The following is a 20,583-nucleotide window of genomic DNA, read 5'->3' on the forward strand; positions in this document are numbered from 1 at the left end:
ACACACACACACACACACACACACACACCATTTGACTGACTGATTACGGGGCCGAGCAGAAGGTGGACGCAGCTCTGCGCGAGACGATATCGACGCTGCCGGAGGATGTCGTGGAGGAAGCCGAGCTGGAGATGGACCTGCAGAAGGGCACGCCCTCCGACCGACAGCTCAAGCTCGAAGTACTCCGCAACACCAACGAGAAGCTCAGGTACAGTGTTGTTTGTTCTTCTTTGCCATCTAGAGTTTTCGTTTGTTCTGACCACGCGCGCGTTGCGTGTTGCGTGTCGTGTCGTGTGTCGCGCCTAGGGAGGAGCTGGAGGAGGAGGCCGAGACCTTCAAGGAGATCGAAGCGTTGGAGAGTCCGGGCAGCGTCATCCCCGAGGAGGACGCCGAGCATTTGCGTGACGTGGCCGAGGCGCTCTCCGTGCTCGCCTCGCCCGTCTCGGCTGAACGGAAGGCCCTCGAACAGCTTGAGGCTCGCGAGGCCCTGCTCGCCCGCGCCAAGGTATTTTGTTTACATTCCTTTCGAATTCGTGGCATTCCATTCGCTATTGCTCACCCAATCCATCCCACCGCGCCATTTCAGACGCTCAAGGACCAGGAGACGGCCACCGTGGTCGATGCGGTTGTGAAGGCGGTCAAGACGCGCTCGGTATGGCAGTTTTTATATTCGTTGGCAGTGCTGTGTGTGTAGCGTGCGTTGGCGTGTTGTGTGCGATTCTCACCACCACAAAAATTTGCGTAAATGCAGGATCGATCAAAGGAGAGGCTGGGCCAGCAGCTGGAGGACCTGCTCGACGACCTGCGGGAGGAGCTGTCCGAGACCGAGCAAAAGCTGGGCGACAAGATGGTCCTTATCGACAAGGACAGGGACGGCGTCATCACCACCGAGGAGGTCGCACTCGCCTGCTCGCTCCTCAAGGATCGGTACATTCCCCTCACGACACTCATCGTCGCACACGCACCAAGCACATCACCGCACACACCGCACATGCACGCAACACGCTGATGTCTTGCGGTTCGCCCACATACAGGCCGTCGGATGCGGAGATCAGGAACGTGCTGCGTGTGCTGGACGCCGACGAGGACGGAGTTGTGGCGCTGGAGGACGTCCAAAAGATCCGCCAAAAGCTGGAGGAGCTCCATCTCGAGGAGGCGCCCGCCGAGGAGAAGGAGCGGAAGTGAAGGCTCACCCCCGCACGCGAAGAACGAAAACGAAGAGCGAAACCAAGAGAGAAGAAAGAAAAGCTGCCGACAAGAGAAAAAAGAGAAAAAACGTTTCTGTCGACAGAGAGAAAACATAAACCACTTGAATTGCGGTCGGTTTGCCACCGGAGGTGCTCCTGGGCCAGAGAGGACGATGGAGTTCCACCACCGCCCCCGGCATCACCTGCCACACAACAGCAAGCACTCGAGCCACAACACCGCCCATGGGTGCGCCATTTTTCAAATTTGATTCAAATTAGCAAATATATTTTTTTACAAAAGAATACTTTGGAATTATATTGTTTATTATATTGTTATATTCCATAACAATTAATCCAAATATTGATTAAAGTCGTGCGCAACGTGTAGAGGAAGAGGAGCACCAGTCATATGATTGCCTGGTGGCGCAGACGGCGCTGGTGGTGCCGTTTCACTGGGGCGACGCCGGGAGGGCGCCCGGGGAGAAGAGCCGCCTGGCGCGGTACCTCCTCATGGACAAGCTCCTCAGCGCTTCGTCGTCCACCCCGAGACCGGCCAGCGCGAATTTCTCTGGGAGATGAACCGCACCATCCCCTTCGAGATCGGTACCGCCACTCTGTGTGCGTGTGCGTGTGCGTGTGCGTGTGCGTGTGTTGTGGGCAGGCACTCACGATCGCGCGCGAACAGGCGAGCTCTCGGCATATCTGAAGCACATCCTGGGGTGGGACGACACGGTCAAGTACTACCAGGAGAATCGCTCGGCCCGGGAGCAGGCCTTTGGGCTCGCGGGCGGCGCCGCCGCCGCCGCTGCGAGGCGGACCGCGGCCAAGGGGCGCAACGGGGACGAGGAGCTGATGGAGGAGGTGGTGAGCAGCGAGGACATGAAGGGCTTCGAGGGCGTGGAGGTGTGGAAGTGCCAGCGGCTGGTGATGGCCGACCACGTCCGCCGCACCGTCTTCCCGCACACGCGCCTATGGGCTCACGCCGACGCCAACAAAATATCCATCGAAAGGTGTGTGCGTGAGTGCGTGTGTCGTGTTGTGCGAGTGCTGTGTGTGTCGTGCTATGTGTTGACGATCGAGTGGCGCGCAGTTCGAGCAACACGCTCGGCGGCGACCCGCACGAGGAAGCGCTGCTCGGCGGGTGGCAAACGGAGCCTGCGGCCGAGGCCGAAGGGAATGGCAAACAACAGAAGGAGCGTGAGCGGCGCGTGTCGTGTCGTGTCGACATCAGCCAGGTGGAGCTCCTTCTCTACCCGCTCGGCAACGGACTCCTCCTCTTCCACCTCGATTGGAAGCCCGACCCCACCTGTCCGCTCGCCCTCGACCAGCTCCGATCGTACGTGTGTCGTGTCGTGTCGTGTCGTGTCGTGTCGTGTCGTGCTTATTGAAGGTGTGATCAGGTGGCTCTACATGGCCAAGTTCAAGCACAAGGTGCGGGGCATATTCTACGGGTGGACGCTGGGCCAGGAGGACGCCCAGAAGCCGAGCGGCGCCTATGCGAGCGCGCACCTCGACTCCCTGGGGAAGCTGGCCCACCCTATGCACGTCCCCCTCGGACCCGCGCCTCTACTGTGCTGGCCACCGTGTGACCGCGCGTGTGTGTGGTATGTCGTGTGTGTCGTGTCGTGTCGCGGGTTCACAGCTATGAAGGCAGCTTCGCATCGTTGAGCTGCATCGGAAATTGGTTGGTCCATTTGCCGCACGAGAACTCGCTCCACCCACCTCGCCGCATCTCCTACTCTGCCGTACGCCTGCATTCCGACCCACTCTACTAACCACGGAAACACACGCACGACCGCACACACCGCACCGCACTCACTGCACGCACCGCACTCACCGCACTCACGCACAACGCACACACTGCACACGACACAACTGACGCGAGCCATTGGGGGGGGGGCAATAGTACGCCAGTCACCACACGGTGGTGGTGATCGACAGGCAGCCCACCAAGAGAGATCTGCGCGACTATCTGCGGCATCTCACACGAGGTACCATTCCACTTACAGACAACCTCTTCTCTCTATCTAAACTAATGGGTCACTGTGTGTGTCGTGTGTGTCGTGTGTGTCGTGTGTGTGCTGTGTGTACGACCAGCATTCAATGTGAGCAGCATGACGCCGGATGTGCTGCTCCCGGAGGCGATGAACCACCACACGCTGGAAAAGATCCTGCCGCACCGCCGCAACAGGTTCGACCCCGGTTCACTCGAGACCCCGACCTCTTGCCTCACTGACCTTATTGTGCGGTGTGCGGTGTGCGGTGTGCGGTGTGCGTATTCGTGTCGTGTCTAGATACCTGGGTGTGTCGGTCGAAGGCAACGTCTCCTTCAGCTGGCTCACCGAGGACTCCAATCCGCTGTTTGAATGCGTGACGTGGCCCAAGGTGCGACACCGAGTGGACTGCCTTTACACCGAATTCTCGTATTATTTATTTATTTTTTGGTGGTTGCAGGTCTACCAGGGCATCTACCTCCTGTTGGACGTGCACACGTACGCCACTTCTCGAACACGCACACGCACACTTCGTCTTTTTGTTTCTCACACCGCACGCGACACGACCAACGACACGACACGACACGACCCGCGAATGACGCAGGCGGGGCGAGGGAAGTGTTCTGTCGGAGCTGTCGCACATGTCGGCCAAGGTGGCCGAGCACCTGCACCTGTCGACCTTTGACAAGCTCGAGAAGGACAGGCTCCGGCTACGCTCCGTCGCGGTACCGCGGCATTGGAAAAAACACGCGTGTGCGGCGAGGCGTGTTTGCGTGTTCTGTTATCTCACCTTTCCGCACATGACACGACACGACACGACACGACACGACACACACACGACACACGCAACACACGCAACACGCGCAGATGCAAATGATCAAGTACTCCCTGGGTATGTCGAGCGACGTGTGTAGCGGCATGTCCGAATATGCCCAGTACTTCACCACCCTCAGAAAGGTGTTGAGCATTCCGAGCGGCAAGCAGAAGATCAGGGAGGAAATTGAGCATGTGCTCAACATCGTCGAATCGGTGCCCGCTCCCTTTCGCTCCCTTTGTTTCCCCCAACGCGTTGTGGTCGTGTTCCAACCGGTGTGTGTCGTGTGTCGTGTGTCGTGTGTCGTGTGTCGTGTTGCGCAGGTGTACATGGAGGAACAGCGGCGAAAGAAGCACGAAGAGAAGAAGAACTCCAAGGAGCGGGAGCTGGCGCGACGCAAGATCGAGAGCATGAAGGAGGCCCGGCGGCAGCGCTTCGAGACACTCATCTCCATCGCCGGTTCGATCTTCACTCCTCCTATTGTGTCGTGTCGTGTGCGGTTGTTGTTATTGTTGTGTGCGTGCGGTGCGTGCGTCTGTGCGTGTCGTGTGTCGTGTGCGTTGCTCACAACGACACGCGGTGCACAGGAACGGTGACGCTGCCGCTGGTGCTGGTGGGCGGCCTGATGGGGATGAACCTGGATGACCTGCCTTCCGTGGGCTTCTGGCCCCTTATGGGCTACTCGGCCCTGGCTTCCTTCATCCTCTTCCTCCTTCTCATGCTCTGGTACGCACACACGCTCCGCGTCCTCTCTCCGTCCACGCGCTCACACCTTGAGCATGTGTGTCGTGTGTGTGTCGTGTGTGTCGTATTTCGTGTGTGTGTCGTGTGGGGAACAGGTACTCGAAGGTGCACAACTTCATCTTCCGGCGGTTTTGGGCGCGCGACGTGGCAGTGCTGCGGCACCATCACCAGCTGCCGACCGAAGTGGAGGAGGACTACGAGGACGAGGACGAGGACGTGGATCACTATTACTACAACAACTACAACAACAACACCAACTACCACAACAGCCACAACAACCACTACCACAACGTAGACAACCACTCCAGCTCCAGCTCCAGCTCCTACGGCGGCCGACAAAACACCGGAGGCGACCCATCGCTCGGCGACCCTCGCGCTCACGCCGCCGCCGCCGAGTCCGACACAACACCCCTCCTCTACCGCGGCTAACTGCTAGTCCACGCTCACGCACACCGTCAAACGTGTGTGTGTGTGTGCGTTCGCTGACGTGGCTGTGTGTGTTGTGTTGGGGACCACGTGAGTACGGGGATATATGCACACGATTAATGTTTTTATGATAAATATATAAATATATCATAATATAATATAATCAGGAGCCTTCCTCCTGGCGAACTCGTCCACAAACCACTGGAGCTGCGCCGCATCCTTTCGGTCGCTGAGCGGCTCCCGCACGTGGAGCAAGTGGCCGGCCCGCCAGTCGAAGGGGGTCAGCCCCGGCCAGTAGTCGTTGTAGTGCAGGTACGGCCGCAGGGCGGCCCCGACCGGGAACAGGGCCTTGCCCAGCTTCTCGATGGGCTTGCTCCTGCCCGACCACACGGCGCTGGTCACGAGGCCGTCGAGCGGCGCCAGCTCCCGCAGGAAGGTGGGCAGCAGCGGGTCTGGCTTATGGTTGCTCTCCGAGCGCTGCACGAACGGCCGGGCGAAGTAGACCTGGCCCTGCTCTTCGAAACGCTCTCTGTTGCGGCCGATGAAGGTCTTGATGTCAATTCGTGGCTGGTTGGCCTTGGCGTTGTCGATGTCGAAGAGCTGCGGGAATTCGTCCTGGTCGATCAGAAAGATGAAGTCAAAGTCGGCCTGCCAGCGGAGAAAGGGCTCGTGGGCCTGGACCTGGAGCAGGTAGTCGAACGAGTGGTTGGACTTGCGATTTGGAAAGTCCAGGTCGACCAGCGTCACGCGCTCGGCCAGGCTCTCGTGCTGGGCCATGGACTGGCGCACCACCTCCATCGGCAAGTCGCGCGTGGCGATGTTGATCACCACGTGATCGACGCCCACCACGTCGAGCATCCACAGGAGCCACAGGTCGTCGTCGGGTTGCAGCCAAGTGAACTTCTTGAAGACCACGGCCGCCACCCGCAGCGTGGCGTCGGGGCCGCGGGCGCGCACGACCTGCACCTCGGCGCCGGCCCATGGCGCTGAGGGGAAGCCGTTGGTCGGCCGCGGCAGCAGTCCGCCCGCGATGATGGGCGAAGCCTGGGGGAAGTGGAGCACCTCGGCGAGCGGGAAGTGGACAGTGTCGTTACACGCGTGCACGTCGAACGAGGCCCGAGCGCGCTCGTGGTCGCTCAGTCGCAGCACCAGCTCGTCGTCGATCAGGAATGCGCAGCGTGCGATGGCGTCGACAAACTGGAAGTGCTTCAGCGCCTTCAATCGGGCCGTCAATCCGGTGATCTGCAACGCGGCGCATTTCTGCGCGGCGAGCTTGACTCTGGTGGGCACAGTCTGCGACCGATCACCGTGATCGTCGTAGGCCAGCTCCACGGTTTCGAAGGTGCGCGGGTCGTCCTGCACGGCAAAGTTGGTGTCGACGCCCATGTGGAATTGGAAGACGCGCAGCCGCGGGTCGGGTCGCAGCTCGTTGAAGCTGACGTTGAGTAGCTGGACCGGCAGCTGCGCGGGGTGGGTGCGGTGGTCCTGCGCGACGGACAAGACGCCGACCGAGTTGGAAGCGCTGAGGTGGTACCACCCGATGCGGACCCTTGGTCGCGGCGGACTTGGCCGCAGGCAAGAAGAAGGAGTTGAAGAAGTTGCCGAGTTCCCTGTTGAAGATGCGAAGTCGTGAAGAGGCCACCAGTCCACCACCAGCCAGAAGAGCGAAACTACAAGAACCACCAAAATCAACAGCGACACTCTCATCTTTGTTGGAGACCGGAGGAACAAAAAAATGAGGTCGAAAAAGTCTCGGAGTACGGAGTAATCTAACCGCGCTTTTGGGGCGCGTCCTGTGGAACGACTCATTTTGAACCACAAGCCCCGTTGGGCGCTTCATGGCTCACTCATCCCCACCATGCCGCCAAAGAACATACTCACTGCGGTCATATCGGGCCTCTTGGCCGGGTTGCGGTGCCAGCACTTCTTGATGAGGGCCGCCAGATCTGGTGGGCAGTCGCTCGGGATCGGTGGGCGGCGGTTGGCCAGAATGGCCTCGATCACGCCGTGCAGGTTTCTTCTCTGGTGGTCGCCCCCGTTGCCTCCGTCGTGATCGTCCGCGTAGGGCAGCTTGCGGGTGAGCACCTGCCAGATGACCATGGCGAAGGAGAACACGTCGGCCTTGTTCGTGATCTGCGGTTGCACGGTGGTCGATGATGGTGATGATGGGTGGTCGGTCGCGGGCGCGTAGAACTCGGGCGCGGTCCACAGCGGGGTGCCGCCCGCTTGGGTGGTGGCCACCGTGGTGTTGCCGTGGGTGTGCGCCGCGAAGCCAAAGTCGGCGATCTTGATCGCGTAGCTGCCGTTGATCTTGTCCACGAGCAGGTTCGAGGGCTTGATGTCGCGGTGCACGATGCCAAACTCGGTGTGGAGGGCCTCGAGGCCCAGCGCTGCGGTCCACAGCATTCGCATTCGGTCGGCCCAGCTCAGCTTGCGCGACGAGTTCTCGAGCAGCTGCTCGAGGTTGCCGCCCTTGAGGTACTCCATCACCAGCATGGGGCCGCACCCGGCGTCGCGGGTCGAGAGGGCGAGGCCGATGAACCGCACGACGTAGGGGTGGTCGACGTTGTAGAGCATGGCGGCCTCCTCGCGTATGGCCAGGAGCTGCGCCTCGTCCATTTGGCCGCCGTGCAGGGTCTTGATGGCCACCGTCTGGCCGCCGTAGGTGCCCTTCCACACCCGGCCGTAGCCGCCCGAGCCCAGCTTGACGTCGCTCCTGACCAGCTTGTCCGTGCTGATGATGAACGAACACATGTTCGATGAGCACAGGCCGCCCTGCTGGTGGTCGTTACCATCTTCTTCGCTGTCGTTGTCGTTGTCGTCGTCGTCATCTTCGCCGTCACCACCACCATTGCTTTGGCTGTCCACCAATATGGCCGTCTCGCCTCGCCTTACGAAGCGCAGGCCCGGCGGAGCGGCGAGTTGGCGCGCAAGGTCGGCCGAGCACACGATGGCGCCGTGGCCCGTGGCGCTCGACGTGCACATGCGGCAGGCCGCGGCATAGCACGACTCCTGGTAGCCCCGCCTAAACGGGTCGTCGGCCCCCGGCGGACTCGGCCCCGGGTGCTGCGCGATGCCGATACGCAGGTGGTCCACGGCCGCGCCCGCTGCCGCCTTGGCGCTCTGGGCCGCACCCCGCACGTCGAGTGCAAAGTCGAGCGCCGCCGCGCAGCGCTCGAATGCCAGCAGGAACGTGCCGCCGCTGTGGTAGATGGGCCGCGAGAAGAGGTGGCCACGGTGCCGGCGGCCGGCCTGTCGGACGATGTCGATGTAGGCCCGGATTAGCTCCCGCGCCGCGGCCGGGTCGCGGTGCCACACCGCATCGAGCCGCGCCAGATCGCACACGACGAAGCACACATCGGCCCTGGGCATGCGGCCTGGGGCCGCCACCGCCACGGTGCCGTCGTCCGAGGTGTCGCTACGCGACTGGTTGCTATGGCTGGTGGTGGTGGAGGGCGTGGCGGCAATGGCGCTGCTGAGGCCGGCGCTGCTGCTGCTGCTTTGCCCCGAGGTGGTGGTGGCGCCGGTGATGGTGTCGCCCGAGATCTGCGAGACGCGGGTCATGACGTCGAGGAAGCAGGGCCGCACGGTCGGGGTCCTGGTGCCAGCAGGCCCGCATCAGCTCGATGTACTCGCGCTCCATCTCGTTGGCGGCGGCCTCGGGCTTGCCGCCGGCGTCGGGCAGGTCGCTCGGCCGCGTGTTGTACTTGATGACCCACACTGCCACCTGGGCCGGCAGCAGGCCCTCGTAGGGCGCGGCCCGGGTCAGCACCTCCCACATGACGACGCCGAGCGAGTACACGTCAGCGCGCATGAAGGTGTCTACGCGGCCGACGCCGTCGGGGCTTTCGACAGTCGTCTGGTCGGCCAAGACCTCGGGCGCGGTCCACTGCACTGTGCCGACCACCCCGCCGCCGCCGCCGCCGCTGTTGCGACGGCCGGCGATGAGGGCCTCCTTGTAGCTGGTGAGCCCAAAGTCGGAGACCTTGACGTTCCACTTGGAGTCGAGGAGGAGGTTGAGCGACTTGAGGTCGCGATGCACGACGCCCGACGAGTGGAGGAAGTGCATGCCCTTGGCCGCCTGGTAGATGATCTTGAGCCGCAGCAGCATCGGAATGTCCGCGATGAGGTCGTTGTGGAGCAACTGCACGAAAGCTCAGTGCTTTAGTCTTCACCGCACACGCACCGCCGCACACGAGACAAGGCAAGACGCACAACACGCGCACACCGCACACGCGACTCGGGCTGAGACGTACATCGTAGAGGGAGCCGAGGGACATGAACTCCATGACGATGCACATCTTGGGTGGTTTGGTGCAGGCGGCCATGAAGAGCACCACGTTTGGATGGCGCAGGGCGGACATGACCTGGGCCTCGCGCCGGAAGTTGGCCACCTGGACGCTGCCGTAGGCCACCGCGTCGCCGCCGATCATCTTGACCGCCACCTCGGTGCCCTTCCACAGGGCCTTGTGCACCACGCCGTAGCCGCCCGCGCCCAGCTGGTCGCCCAGCTCGAGCTCGGCCGGGTCGATCTCCCAGTCGTAGTTGTCAAGCCGCCCTCGCCGGTGGACCACCAGCAACGCCAGGGCCGAGCAGACCGCGAGCAGGCACAGGGCCACCACCGCTGCCGGCACCACCGTCGACAGGGCCACAGTCAACGCCGTCGTGTCGCTCGAGCCGTCGCCGCTGGCCGCTGCCAGTTCGCACAGGTCGCCGTGCCACCCGACCTCGCAGACGCACCGGCCCGCCGAGCTGCAGTTGCCGCGCTCCGAGCACAGCACGCCCGATGCGGCGTCGGCGCAGCCGGCCAGGGGGCTCACCGCGACCCCGTCGACAGTGATGTTGACTACCGCGGCCGTAATGCGGCGCATGAGCACCGGCGAGCTGCCCGAGGGGATGACCTGGTGCGCGTCGGCGATGGTCTGGCCCGCCTCCGAGGAGTGGATCCAGTAGATCCACTCGGCCAGGCCGCGGGCCTTGACCACGCTCGGCATCGACCGGGTGCGTACGATGAAGGCGTTGGTGGCCACCACGGGCCAGCTCTCGGCGCCGGGCGCAAAGTAGATCTGCTGCGAGCTCGGGTCGGTCGCGTTGGAGATGGCGTTGACGATGGTGGCTTTGGTGGGCGCCAGCGCGCGGCCCGCCGAGAACCCGCCGACGAGCGAGGCCATGGCAATGTTGGGCCGCGTGCCGGCCGCGAAGGTGTTGCTGGCGCCGAACAGGTACGGCACCGAGTTGAGTGCGGCCTGGGTGGCGCCCAGGTTGGGCACGGCCAGGGTGCGGTTGGGCGCCAGCGAGACCACGGGGTAGATGTCCGACCGGCTCGAGTTGCCCACGGCCGCGGCGTACTCGGGCACCTCGTGGCTGATGGCCGTGTTGGCCAGGCTGATGAGCACCTGGGCCGTCGTCACGTAAAGTACGATCAGGGGCTCGTCAGGCAGCAGGTGCGCGATGGAGGGGTTGAGCGCAGCGATGCGCGAGTCGTTCCATGCGCCGACGCGACCCATGTAGATGTCGGCTACGGTCGCAAAGTCGAGCACCAGCGGGGGCTGGTCGAGCAGCCCCGGCAGGTTGTAGGCGAAGACGATGCCGTAGGACATCATCGGCACCGCCACGGCGTCGGGCACCAGGGCGCTCTGCTCGGGCGTGAGCGTGGCGCCCGAGGTGCCAAAGTCGGCCGACGAGTCGATCATGTCGGTGATAGCCTGCAGCGACGACGCGCTCTCGTAGTACTTGAGCAGGAAGCCGGCCGACGAGTACTCGTCGGCCAGCGCGTTGTAGACCTCGAACGGCGGCCCCGAGCCGAGCAGGTAAGAGGTAGAGACCACGGTCTTGTTGTTGCAGGTCACCTCGGTCATCTGCTCGAGGGTCATGCGCCGATGGTAGGGTCCCAGGGGCGCGTAGCCGAGCGGCCCGAGCTGCGCGATGGCGCCGTCGTTGACCTGCAGCCAGCTGGCAAAGTCGAACACGTGCTTGATCATGTAGCAGTTGTTGATCGCCAGGCCCAGGTCGGAATCGACCACGGCTGAGACGACGGCGGCCAGCGGCCACGACGCGTTGGTGCCGTCGTTGACGATGTCGCGCAACGACTGCGGTGTGAGCGCCATGGCGTTAGTCACGGCCGTCAGCTGCGCCCCGGCGGCCACGGCGACCACCACCAGCGCTCCGGTCTTGTCGGTGACGCGCATGCTGGCCAGCCCCAGCTCGTCGCGGCCCAGCGTCTCGGGGAGCATCATGAACGCCAGCGCCGGGGACTCGCCTCCAGTGGCTATGGCCGCCAGCTTGTCTTCGGTCGAGCAGGCCTGGACCGCCCGGCCGGCCTGGACCGGCTCCAGCCCGGCAAACCCGGCGCCGCCCGCGAGGAGCGCAGCCAGGTCGGGGTCGACCCGAGCCAGGAAGCGCAGGAGGAGGTCGCCCTCGCCGTCGGCGTCGCCGCAGTAGACCAGTCGCACAGGCCCTGTCGCGGCAAGCCACGGGTTGAGGGCCGTCAGGCGCGAGTCGTCCCACGTCGTCAGGTCCCCCCGCCACATGGCCGCCGTTGAGGCCACGTCGAGCACCAGTTGGCCTCCGAGCTCGGAGGCGTTGTAGGCCATGACCATGGCTGTGGCGGCGAGGGGCACACTGTGGAGTACTCCCCGCTGGGCCTGGCCAGTTGAGCGGGTGGAGCCCAGCACGGCCGGGGTACTGACGAAGCCGATGCGCCCGCGGCCCAGCGAGGCGAACGCGGCGTCGAGGTCGGTCGTGGGCGTGTAGATGATGGTGGCGCTGTCCTGGGTGAAGACGTAGGAATTGGACAGGGTGGTGTGGAGGCCCTGGAGCCATGCCCGACCCTCCCCGCTGATGTCGGCCGCGTCGCACCCTGGCCACTTCGGACCGGCGCACAGAGTGAGGAAGATGGCCAGCAGCCAGGCCGTCGTGCTCAGCCCCTTCATCTTTGTCTTCGTCTTACGTTGTTGTTTTAACTCTTTGATTCTTGTTCTTCTTGTTGCTTCTTCGATGAAGTTGACTACTCCGATCACCTCCAGACAGTGGAGCTGATGAGGGCTGAACCAGTGCAACCTGGAGCTCTGCAACGCGTCATTGGTGGAACGGTCTCGTTGCAGCACGGACCTCTAAATTGACAGCCAATAGGAACCTCTGGTCGCGCCGGTAAGCAAGATGAACTGTGTTGGTTGACTTGAAAAATTGCACCTCACCAATCATTGGGTTTCCGAAAATAAGAGATGGCCACCCAGCCAATCGTTATCAAATGTTCGACCAGGAATAGCCGCACGACACGGTGCCATTGCACGGTGACTCGTCGGTTGCATGTAGGCATTCAATCGGGACATTCCAGCCGAAAGGCGGGTCTAATCGGAGACAACGCAGCCACTTAAATAAACAAAACCACACAAACATTTAGTCACAAACACACCCCACCAACCCCACTAATCACTCAAGGGAGCACTCGCGACCGACGCGATGAACAAGCTTCTGCTTTCCTTCTTCGCCCTGGTGGTGATGATGCTGGCGCTGGCCCAGGCCGGTACCGACATCCGCCGCAGCTACGACTACGTCATTGCAGGCGGTGGCGGCGCCGGAGCCGTGCTCGCAGGCAAGCTGGCCCGGTCGGGTGCCCGAGTGCTTCTTCTCGAGGCCGGCGACAACACCCAGTACGACCCCAACATCTACAATCCGCTGGGCACCTTCGGCGGGTTCAACTCCCGCAGCAACAACATCGGCCTCTCGAGCGACACCACCTACGTGTGGCCCAACCGCGTGGCTGGCGACCCCGGCCGCTACGGCCTGGCCGACGCGCCTAACAGCGGCAAGGGCCTGGGCGGCGGCACCAGCGTCAATACAATGATCCTGGCCCATGGCGGCCGGTGGATGTACGACCTGCCGGCCAACGGGTGGCCCTCGTCGTGGAGCTACAACCAGATGAAGCCCTACTACGCCGAGGTCAAGGCCGCGCTGCAGCCCCACCGCGAAACCCGCAAACCCCCGACGTCGCAGAATTTCCTCAAGGCCGTGCGCAGGGTGGCCGACGTGCAGTACGCAGCGGGCGGACTGGACTACCTGGTCAACGCTGCCAACTACGCGGCCGGCCCCAACGTGGAGGACCCGAGCGAGTCGGCGCCTCAGCTTGACTACAACGACCTCGACGGCGTTAACAGCGTCGGCGCCTTCTCCCAGTACCAGTTCTTCGTCAACAAGCTGGCCAATGGCACCTTTGTCCGCAAGTATGCGGCCAACACATTCCTCGGGCCTGACTGCCTGGACCGCGAGGGCCACGGCGTCAGCCCGGCCTGCCCCCACCTAAGTGTGCTCACCGGGGCCTACGTCTCGCGCGTCATCTTCGACACCGACCGCCGCTGGTGGTCGCAGCCCGTCGCTACCGGCATCGAGTTCTACCAGGACGGCGAGTCGAAGGTGGTGCTGGCCCGCAAGGGCGTGATACTGGCCGCGGGCGCGTTCCAGACGCCGGCGGTCCTGCAGCGCTCGGGCTACGGTGACGCGGACTACCTGGCCTCGATCGGCGTGGAGCCCATCGTGTACAACAACACGCAGGTGGGTCGCAACCTGAAGAACCACTACGCGCCATTCATGATCGCCAACGTCACGGCTGGCGACAGGGCGGAGCTGACGGCCTTCATGAGCGGCAGCGCGCTGATGGCGGGCAACATGGGCTTCAACGGCGGCGCATTCCTCGGATTCCACAAGCTCGACCCCAACAGGCCCGCTGGCAGCAACACCACCTCGGTGCGGCGGGCGCAGCTGCTCTACTCGACCAGCGGCATGTTCTTCCCGCGGTCGGTCGGTGCGGCCTACAACATCGGCTCCACCAACGAGACCGTGGTGTTGGGCATCGACGACCTGCGCTTCGACGGCACCGGCTACGTGCAGATCGGCACCAAGAACGCGTTCGACTTCCCCAAGGTGTTCTACAGCAGCTTCGTCGACTACTCGAACCCGGCGCTCACCGGCCAGGCCTTCTGGGACGCCGCCCGCGTGGGTGCCTCGGCCACCATCTCGGGCCTGCTCATCTACCACATGGGCTACGAGATCTACGCCCAGATGAACCAGGTCCTGGCCGACGAGGGCAGCAGCGTGCGCTTCGCCATGGCCTACCCGACCGCGTCGGACCTGGAGCTGCTCGACCAGGGCCTTGCCACCCACGGCGCCGACTGGTGGAAGCACCTGTTCCCCGACCGCCTGGCCGGCACCGCCAGCAGCGACCCGGCCTTCTCTGCGGCTCTCAAGCGCCTGACCTACCAGCTCCGCATGGCGGCGCGGATCGACAGCCACCAGGTGTCGACGTGCAAGATGGGCCAGGTGGTCGACCAGCGACTCAACGTGATCGGCGTGAGCAACCTCAAGATCGCCGACGCGTCGGTGCTCGCCGCGCAAGTGGGCGGCGGCAACGCGTTCACGGCCAACGTGATCGGCGCCCGTGCGGCGGACTTTGTGCTTGCGGACTTCTGAGTTTAGGATGCGCGTGTTGGAGATCGATTCAATTAATAACACCACCATTAATCAGTAGGGGCGGGTGTATTTGGTCAAGCCGCCAGCGAAGGCATTGCAGCCATTCGCAGCGGGGGCGGGGAACCAAGTGATCTTCATGAAGCCCGCGTCGACCACGTCCACCACCACGTTCGTCTGAGCCATCAATTAAAAATAAATAAATTAATAACAATTAAAAAAATAAAATTAATAACAACGAAAAAGTAGAAAGATGAGATTAAGATCCGATGTGGGTCGTACGTAGGAGCAGAACACGCTGGGGTTGTTGATTTGCCACAGGGCACCCTGGCCGAGGCCGTAGCCGCCGTAGAGAGTGGCCTTGATGGAGTACTGCACGCTCGACCTGGTCGAGGGCAGCAGCAGCTGGTTGCCCTGCTGCACAAACTTGGCGGTGTAGGTCTGGCCACCGTCGTCGAGTGCCGACCACACGCCGGAGAGATCGCCCGTCGTGTTGGCCTGGAGAGCCGCGCCGGAGAAAGTGGAGCTGTGGGTGGCGCCGGTGGCGCTGGCCACGGCCAAGCAGCAGGCGAGAGCGAGGAGGGCAGCGATGAGGGAGGAGGAGAACATGTTGGTGGGGTGCGGAGAGTGTTGAGCAAAATGCCACTTGGCCGTTTTTATGTCGCACACCTACGCCCCGACATTGGGCCTATCACGTTGAAGCTGTGCGTTGGTTGGCGGACCAAAACTTTGGCCTGCAAGATTGGGCAAAGCTGTCCAGCCTTCCAATGGCGACTAGTGTAACATTAAATTCCCAATAAGCACAAGTTGAAGACAGGAGCACTGTGGCAAAGAAGATGGATTATGTATGAAAGGCTTGTGGATGTGCTAATAGAGAGGAAGAAGAGAGATGAAAGAGGAGAGCAAGAATGGAGTGTTTGTTAAAAAGTGACAGTGTCACTTTTTGATTTTTGAAAAATGTACATCACCTCTTCTTCCTTCCAATATCACCCACAGCATCATACACCCAAATGTCATGTGTACATTTTGCTGGCAGATGGTGAGTTGAACCAAATATGGTTGTGGAGGCATGAGGTGATGGGTAGGAAGGAGTGTTGCAGCAGTTTATTCTTGGCAGTGTGGGAAAGTGGCTTGCACAGGCAAGTAAGAGGAGGGCAACAAGGAGAGTGAGGGGGAGGGGGCAGCATGCAGAGGGCAGCTATGGGGTGGCGGGATATTGGTGCAAGTCTAAGCAGCCTGCTACCCTCCACTTTGCTAGCAAAGAGCAGTCAGAGATACTACGGAATTGCACAAAAACAAATGTTAAGGGTTGTTCGTCACCGTTTGAACCGGCCGCTCACCTTCACCAGCACAACGCCTTGTAATCGCCTTCATCCTCTTCGTTGTCTTCCTCCCCTTCCTCATCTTCGCTGTTTCCGTCATCTTCGTCTTCTTCGTCTTCTTCGGGAGGCGCTACGGCTCCGGCCTTGAGCAGATCAACAACGACCCCGAGGTGGCCGCCTCGCTGGGCCTCGCGCACCGCCAGCTTCTCCGGCGCGCCACCGTTCACGTCAGCCCCGGCCGCCAGCAGCCGCGCCACCACGCTCTGGTGGCCCTCGGCCGCGGCGCAGCTCAGGGGCGTCGAGCCGTCGCTGGCCACGATGTTGACCTGCGCGCCGGCCGCCAGCAGCCGCTCGACCACCTCGCTCTGCCCGTAGCTGGCCGCGATGAGGAGCGGCGTGGCGCCGCTCTTGCGCCGGGCCTCCAGGTTGGCGCCCGCAGCGATGAGCTTCTCCACCTGCGACACGCGGCCCGCTTGACTGTGCGCGGCACGTCGAGTCAGTGGCCGTCAGCACACAATCGCACACGCACACGCACACACAGACACAGACACACACGAACACACACACACACACACACACACACACACACACACACACACACACATGCACACGCACACACGCACACACGCACACACGCACACGCGTACGCACGCACACACGCACGCACGCACACACACACACACACACACACACACACGTTCGTACCAACTGATGTAGAGCGGGGTGGCGCCGTTTTGGTTGCCTGCGTCGACGTTGAGTCGGATGCGGTCGGCGTTGGCCAGGAGGTATTCGATCACGTCCTCGCTGGGCGTAGATACAGAGAGTTAAGTCAAAAGGGCGAGTCGCCCATCATCGGTGGATTTGTGGAAGAATGGCGCACCTGCCGGCGTCGCAGGCGACGTAGAGGGGCGAGGCGCCGTATTCCTCGGGGCCAGCGGGTGCGTTCACGTCGGGCAGCTTCGTATTGGCCGGGTCCAGCAACGCTTTCACCGCGTCCAACCTTGATCACAACCGCGCATTAATCTATGATCACGATCGGGCATTGGTCAATTTTACAGTATTATAAGAGAGTTACCTGTTCCATTTGCAGGCGATATAAAACGGCGAGGTGCCGTCTGACGCCTGCTTGTCGACATTGGCGCCCAGCTCCACCAGCGTTCTGATCGCCTCGGGCTCATCTCTCGACGCTGTCGGTTGGAAAAAGAGCGAAGAGTGATCAAAGCGATGAGAGAGAAAGTGACAGAAAGCGACAGAAAGAGACAGAAAGAGACAGAAGGGTCTACCCGCAACCCAGAGCGGCGACGAGCCCTTGGCCTTCGCTCTCGGGTTGGGTCCGAAAAGGCGCGCTAGGTTGAGCCCACACGCGCAGCCACTGCGGGGAGACAAAAGAACAAACACGACAAATAATATTAATTAGTTTTCCATGATATTATATAATATTGAATAAAAAGGGAGGTGAGCGGACCCGCAACCGCCTGAGTGGCCCGGCTGGATGCCTGTGTCCACATCGGCCCCCTCGCTCGCCAGCTCCCGAATGGCCGCCACATGACCTGAACCCCCGAAGCATTCACTGACCGCAATCGCACGGCACACACCGACACACACCGACACTGGAGAAGGAGTAATTACCGTTCTTGGCCGCGCAATAGATGGCAGTCGTGAACTTGGCGTCGACTGCGTTGACATCGAGCTTGCTGTGCTGCGACAGCAGGTACCGTATGACGTGCACGTGACCGCGGCTGGCGGCCACGCGCAGTGCAGTCGCGCCCAGGAGCGGATCGTTGAACCCGCCCTCCTGCATCATTCCCGCTCGGGCGACGACTTGAGCACTTGGTCGTAGCCCCGCGCCACCATACTCAACGCCAGGTTGCGTCTGTTGGTGTTGGTGAGCTCATCGCTTTACCATCGCACCAGATGGGGAGAGAGACGTACTTGACAGTTTTGAACTTCTCGACCGCTTTTTCTCGTACTGTGTGCGTGTGCGGTGGTGCGTGTGTGCGTGTGCGGTCAGCATTGCGTGAGGCAGGAAGATATATATTAAGAAAAGGTTGAACGAACCTTCTGCTTCACTGTCGAGCACCTTGGCGTTGAACTTGGCCTCGGATTTGGCGTAGTACTTCCACCCATCGGCTTTGTAAGCCATAGCGTCGGCGCAGATGAGGCGCTGCACTGGCTTCTTCGTGATTGCGCCCTCGGCTGCCGGCGGTGCGAAGTCCGACGCGTCCACATCTCCTGTTGTGGCTGGTGCGGCGTCAGCGGCGGCAGCGTCTGTCGATGGAGTCTCCTGGTCCATCGGGTCGGCCGCCGCGGCTTTCTTCGCCCTTTTGATGCCCTCCTGTATGGCCTGCTCGAGAAGGCCTGCGTCGCTGGCGATCCTGAAGAGTTGGCGTAATTTTAGTTCCACAGCCGAAAAACGAAAACGAAAACTAAAACGAAAACGAAAACAGGAAAAAAAACAGATGAAGAGGGGGAGGGCAAACCAGCGAAGCCAGAGGAGGCGCCAGAGGTGGGGTGTTTCAACGCATTCGAGGAACCGACGACACACGACCGGCATACTCTGCGTTTCCTTTCCTGGCTCCAGAAACTGCCCGCACACCAATATTAATATCAATTTCTGATATTAATAACGTGATCGAAAAAGACAGAGTACCTGAAAGATGTGAAGAAGCAGCTCGTTCGTCAGCGACAACAAGTCGGTCATTGTGGTTGTGTGCACGATTTCGGGTCGATACAGATCAAACAGTTTTTCGATCAAACTGATGTTGGTCATAAAACGTTCTTGGAAAGGCCAGAATGGCTGAATAATTTGTAATATTTACATTTGGGGTATTTACAATTCAGCTCGCGCGTTGCGGTCGTGCGGCGGCCGACAGTCGTTGGTACCAGGCCAGAGCGTTGACCTGGTTTGCCCCCAGGTCGAACACGCCGAGAGTGGCGGCGAGGTTGTGCTGGGTCTGGGGTGGTCGCAGCGCACTGCTGTCCTCTCCTGTCTCTTCCGCTTCTGACTCTTCTTCCTCCTCTTCGTGTCGACTGGTCGTCATGTGCTTGATCTTCTCTACCGCCCGCTTGAACGACGACGATCGCTTCTTCTTGCTTCTCGTGGGAGTGGTGGTCTCGTTTTCGTCGACAATAGCTTCCTCTGCTTCGTCCACAACCACTACTTGATGGAGCTTCTCCTTGCCCTTCTCGTTCTTCTTTTCCTTCTTCTCCTTCTTCTTGTTGTCGTTCTTGGTGGCGGCGCTGATGTGGTCGTCCTGGTCGCTCCGCCGCAGCTTGTTACTGGCCGGGCCGCTGTTGTAGCGCGGCGAACGGAGACGCTTGGCCGCTTGCGTGGTGGTAGTGGTAGTTGTGGCCACGCCGTGGCTGTGGTGCTGGGCTACGGCCGTGAGCGGCGCCCGCACGAAGAGCGTCGTCGCGTCCTCCTCGTGAGCGGCCAGGTGAGCCCGCTGCCTCCTCCACAACTCCTGCTGCCACGCCGCCATCGCCTTCGCTGTCGCTATTTCTTCGCTCTTCGCTCTTCGTTCTACTTGTATCTTCGTTCTTTCGTGGTTGAGTTCTCGGAGCGAGTAGTACTGAAACTAGGCAGTGCGGTGAGTTGTGGTGTGAGATCAGTGGTGATAGACAGTACTACTGAGTGTTGGTTGTGTGGTTGCTGTGTGTATGAGGGACTGAAGATAGGGAAGCACAGCCTTTTAAACGTAGCCAAAGTTCGGTGAAAGTCGAAGTGCGGTAGTGTGATCGTCATTTCTGGCCCTTCAACAACTTCTGATTTAGCGCAGGGCAACCAGCTTCCCAGTTGGCCGGCAGAACCGTGTCAGTGCGAGAACGCGCGAGGCATCTGCGTGGACGAGCGTATCACAGCCTCGCAGTTGACCGTTTGAATTCCGCTTTTAGGTTGTGTGAACCAGAACGGTTCTGGTTAAGTTGACCCAACCATAAAATGGCTCCGCATGGTCACATTGCCTGACAACCGAGCTCCTTGGCACCTCCCGGCGGTATCAACCCGGCTTTCTTGAGCGGTTGCAACAGTCCGCATCAGCAACCCGTGGGCTCAAACAAACACTCGCTGTGCACAGGCAACATGTAGAAAGGGTAAAAAAAAACAGTGTTGGCAATAAATAAGTGGGAGACCATTACAACAAAGGCGGGGCGACAACGCCCACATCACACAACACAACGACCACCTCGCGTTGGCCTTGTGTGCGTTACGCGGGGTCATGGTAGCGTGGGCCGCTCGGGGGCTTGGCGCGTGGGTTCCGGGAGACCGGCGGCGCCGGCGGGCGGGACGAAGGGCTGGACCACCGTGCGCTGGGTCACCACCTTGGCGCCCTTATCCTCCCGCGGCGGCGACGGCAGCGACGGCGACGACGACGTCGCCAACGACGGCGTGGCCGGTTCGCTGGCGCCGGCGTTGGCGTGGGTGATGATGGCGTGGGTGATCTCGTGGCTCAGGCTCTTGCGCGACGCGCGCTTCTCCCGCCGCTCGCGCTTCTTGCTGCTCTCGCCCTCGGACACCGCCGCCAGATTGTCGCAGCTGACGCTGCCGCTCCCCGCCGCCGGCATGGTCGCCGTGGCCGTGTCTTCGCTGCTGCCGCCGATGCTTACGCCGCCGTCGGACTTGTGCTTCTTGTTCT

General features: G+C 61.5%; 8 protein-coding genes across 8 annotated transcripts in view; 3 read left to right on the forward strand and 5 right to left on the reverse strand.

The window, feature by feature from the left end:
* ACA1_176970 (LETM1like protein) overlaps positions 1-1,185 on the forward strand; it is a gene marked incomplete at both ends in the record, with an annotated part of 3,065 nt that extends 1,880 nt beyond the window's left edge. The window contains 5 exons of the mRNA XM_004338084.1: positions 60-208; positions 307-505; positions 587-652; positions 752-927; positions 1,035-1,185. Of these exons, the coding sequence (XP_004338132.1) occupies positions 60-208; positions 307-505; positions 587-652; positions 752-927; positions 1,035-1,185 (741 nt within the window). The remainder of the gene's footprint in view (positions 1-59; positions 209-306; positions 506-586; positions 653-751; positions 928-1,034) is intronic.
* Positions 1,186-2,039: 854 nt separating this feature from the next.
* On the forward strand, positions 2,040-5,168 carry ACA1_177080 (uncharacterized protein; the record flags this gene model as incomplete). The annotated part of the gene is made up of 13 exons (XM_004338085.1): positions 2,040-2,197; positions 2,278-2,523; positions 2,588-2,758; positions 2,830-2,932; positions 3,133-3,178; positions 3,285-3,378; positions 3,482-3,572; positions 3,642-3,679; positions 3,786-3,906; positions 4,049-4,210; positions 4,319-4,454; positions 4,583-4,721; positions 4,835-5,168. 13 exons carry the CDS (start codon positions 2,040-2,042, stop codon positions 5,166-5,168), a joined length of 1,839 nt encoding a protein of 612 aa, XP_004338133.1.
* Positions 5,117-6,872, reverse strand: ACA1_177090 (uncharacterized protein; the record flags this gene model as incomplete). Its single annotated transcript, XM_004338086.1, has 4 exons — positions 5,117-5,150; positions 5,353-6,650; positions 6,700-6,775; positions 6,808-6,872. 4 exons carry the CDS (start codon positions 6,870-6,872, stop codon positions 5,117-5,119), a joined length of 1,473 nt encoding a protein of 490 aa, XP_004338134.1.
* A 129-nt stretch (positions 6,873-7,001) lies between these two features.
* ACA1_177100 (protein kinase domain containing protein) lies at positions 7,002-12,097 on the reverse strand (the record flags this gene model as incomplete). The annotated part of the gene is made up of 3 exons (XM_004338087.1): positions 7,002-8,763; positions 8,798-9,309; positions 9,422-12,097. The coding sequence occupies 3 exons, from the start codon at positions 12,095-12,097 to the stop codon at positions 7,002-7,004; spliced, it is 4,950 nt and encodes a 1,649-aa protein (XP_004338135.1).
* Positions 12,098-12,626: 529 nt separating this feature from the next.
* ACA1_177110 (uncharacterized protein) lies at positions 12,627-14,630 on the forward strand (the record flags this gene model as incomplete). The annotated part of the gene is made up of 1 exon (XM_004338088.1): positions 12,627-14,630. The coding sequence occupies one exon, from the start codon at positions 12,627-12,629 to the stop codon at positions 14,628-14,630; it is 2,004 nt and encodes a 667-aa protein (XP_004338136.1).
* Positions 14,631-14,681: 51 nt separating this feature from the next.
* Positions 14,682-15,236, reverse strand: ACA1_177120 (uncharacterized protein; the record flags this gene model as incomplete). Its single annotated transcript, XM_004338089.1, has 2 exons — positions 14,682-14,804; positions 14,910-15,236. The coding sequence occupies 2 exons, from the start codon at positions 15,234-15,236 to the stop codon at positions 14,682-14,684; spliced, it is 450 nt and encodes a 149-aa protein (XP_004338137.1).
* A 733-nt stretch (positions 15,237-15,969) lies between these two features.
* ACA1_177130 (ankyrin 2,3/unc44, putative) lies at positions 15,970-17,753 on the reverse strand (the record flags this gene model as incomplete). The annotated part of the gene is made up of 7 exons (XM_004338090.1): positions 15,970-16,421; positions 16,647-16,753; positions 16,830-16,949; positions 17,025-17,136; positions 17,233-17,321; positions 17,415-17,499; positions 17,579-17,753. The coding sequence occupies 7 exons, from the start codon at positions 17,751-17,753 to the stop codon at positions 15,970-15,972; spliced, it is 1,140 nt and encodes a 379-aa protein (XP_004338138.1).
* A 1,033-nt stretch (positions 17,754-18,786) lies between these two features.
* ACA1_177140 (uncharacterized protein) lies at positions 18,787-19,431 on the reverse strand (the record flags this gene model as incomplete). Its single annotated transcript, XM_004338091.1, has 1 exon — positions 18,787-19,431. The coding sequence occupies one exon, from the start codon at positions 19,429-19,431 to the stop codon at positions 18,787-18,789; it is 645 nt and encodes a 214-aa protein (XP_004338139.1).
* Positions 19,432-20,583: the final 1,152 nt, after the last annotated feature.

This window comes from Acanthamoeba castellanii (genome assembly GCF_000313135.1).
Source record: "Acanthamoeba castellanii str. Neff unplaced genomic scaffold scf7180000084743, whole genome shotgun sequence".
Classification (NCBI taxonomy): Eukaryota; Discosea; order Longamoebia; family Acanthamoebidae; genus Acanthamoeba; species Acanthamoeba castellanii.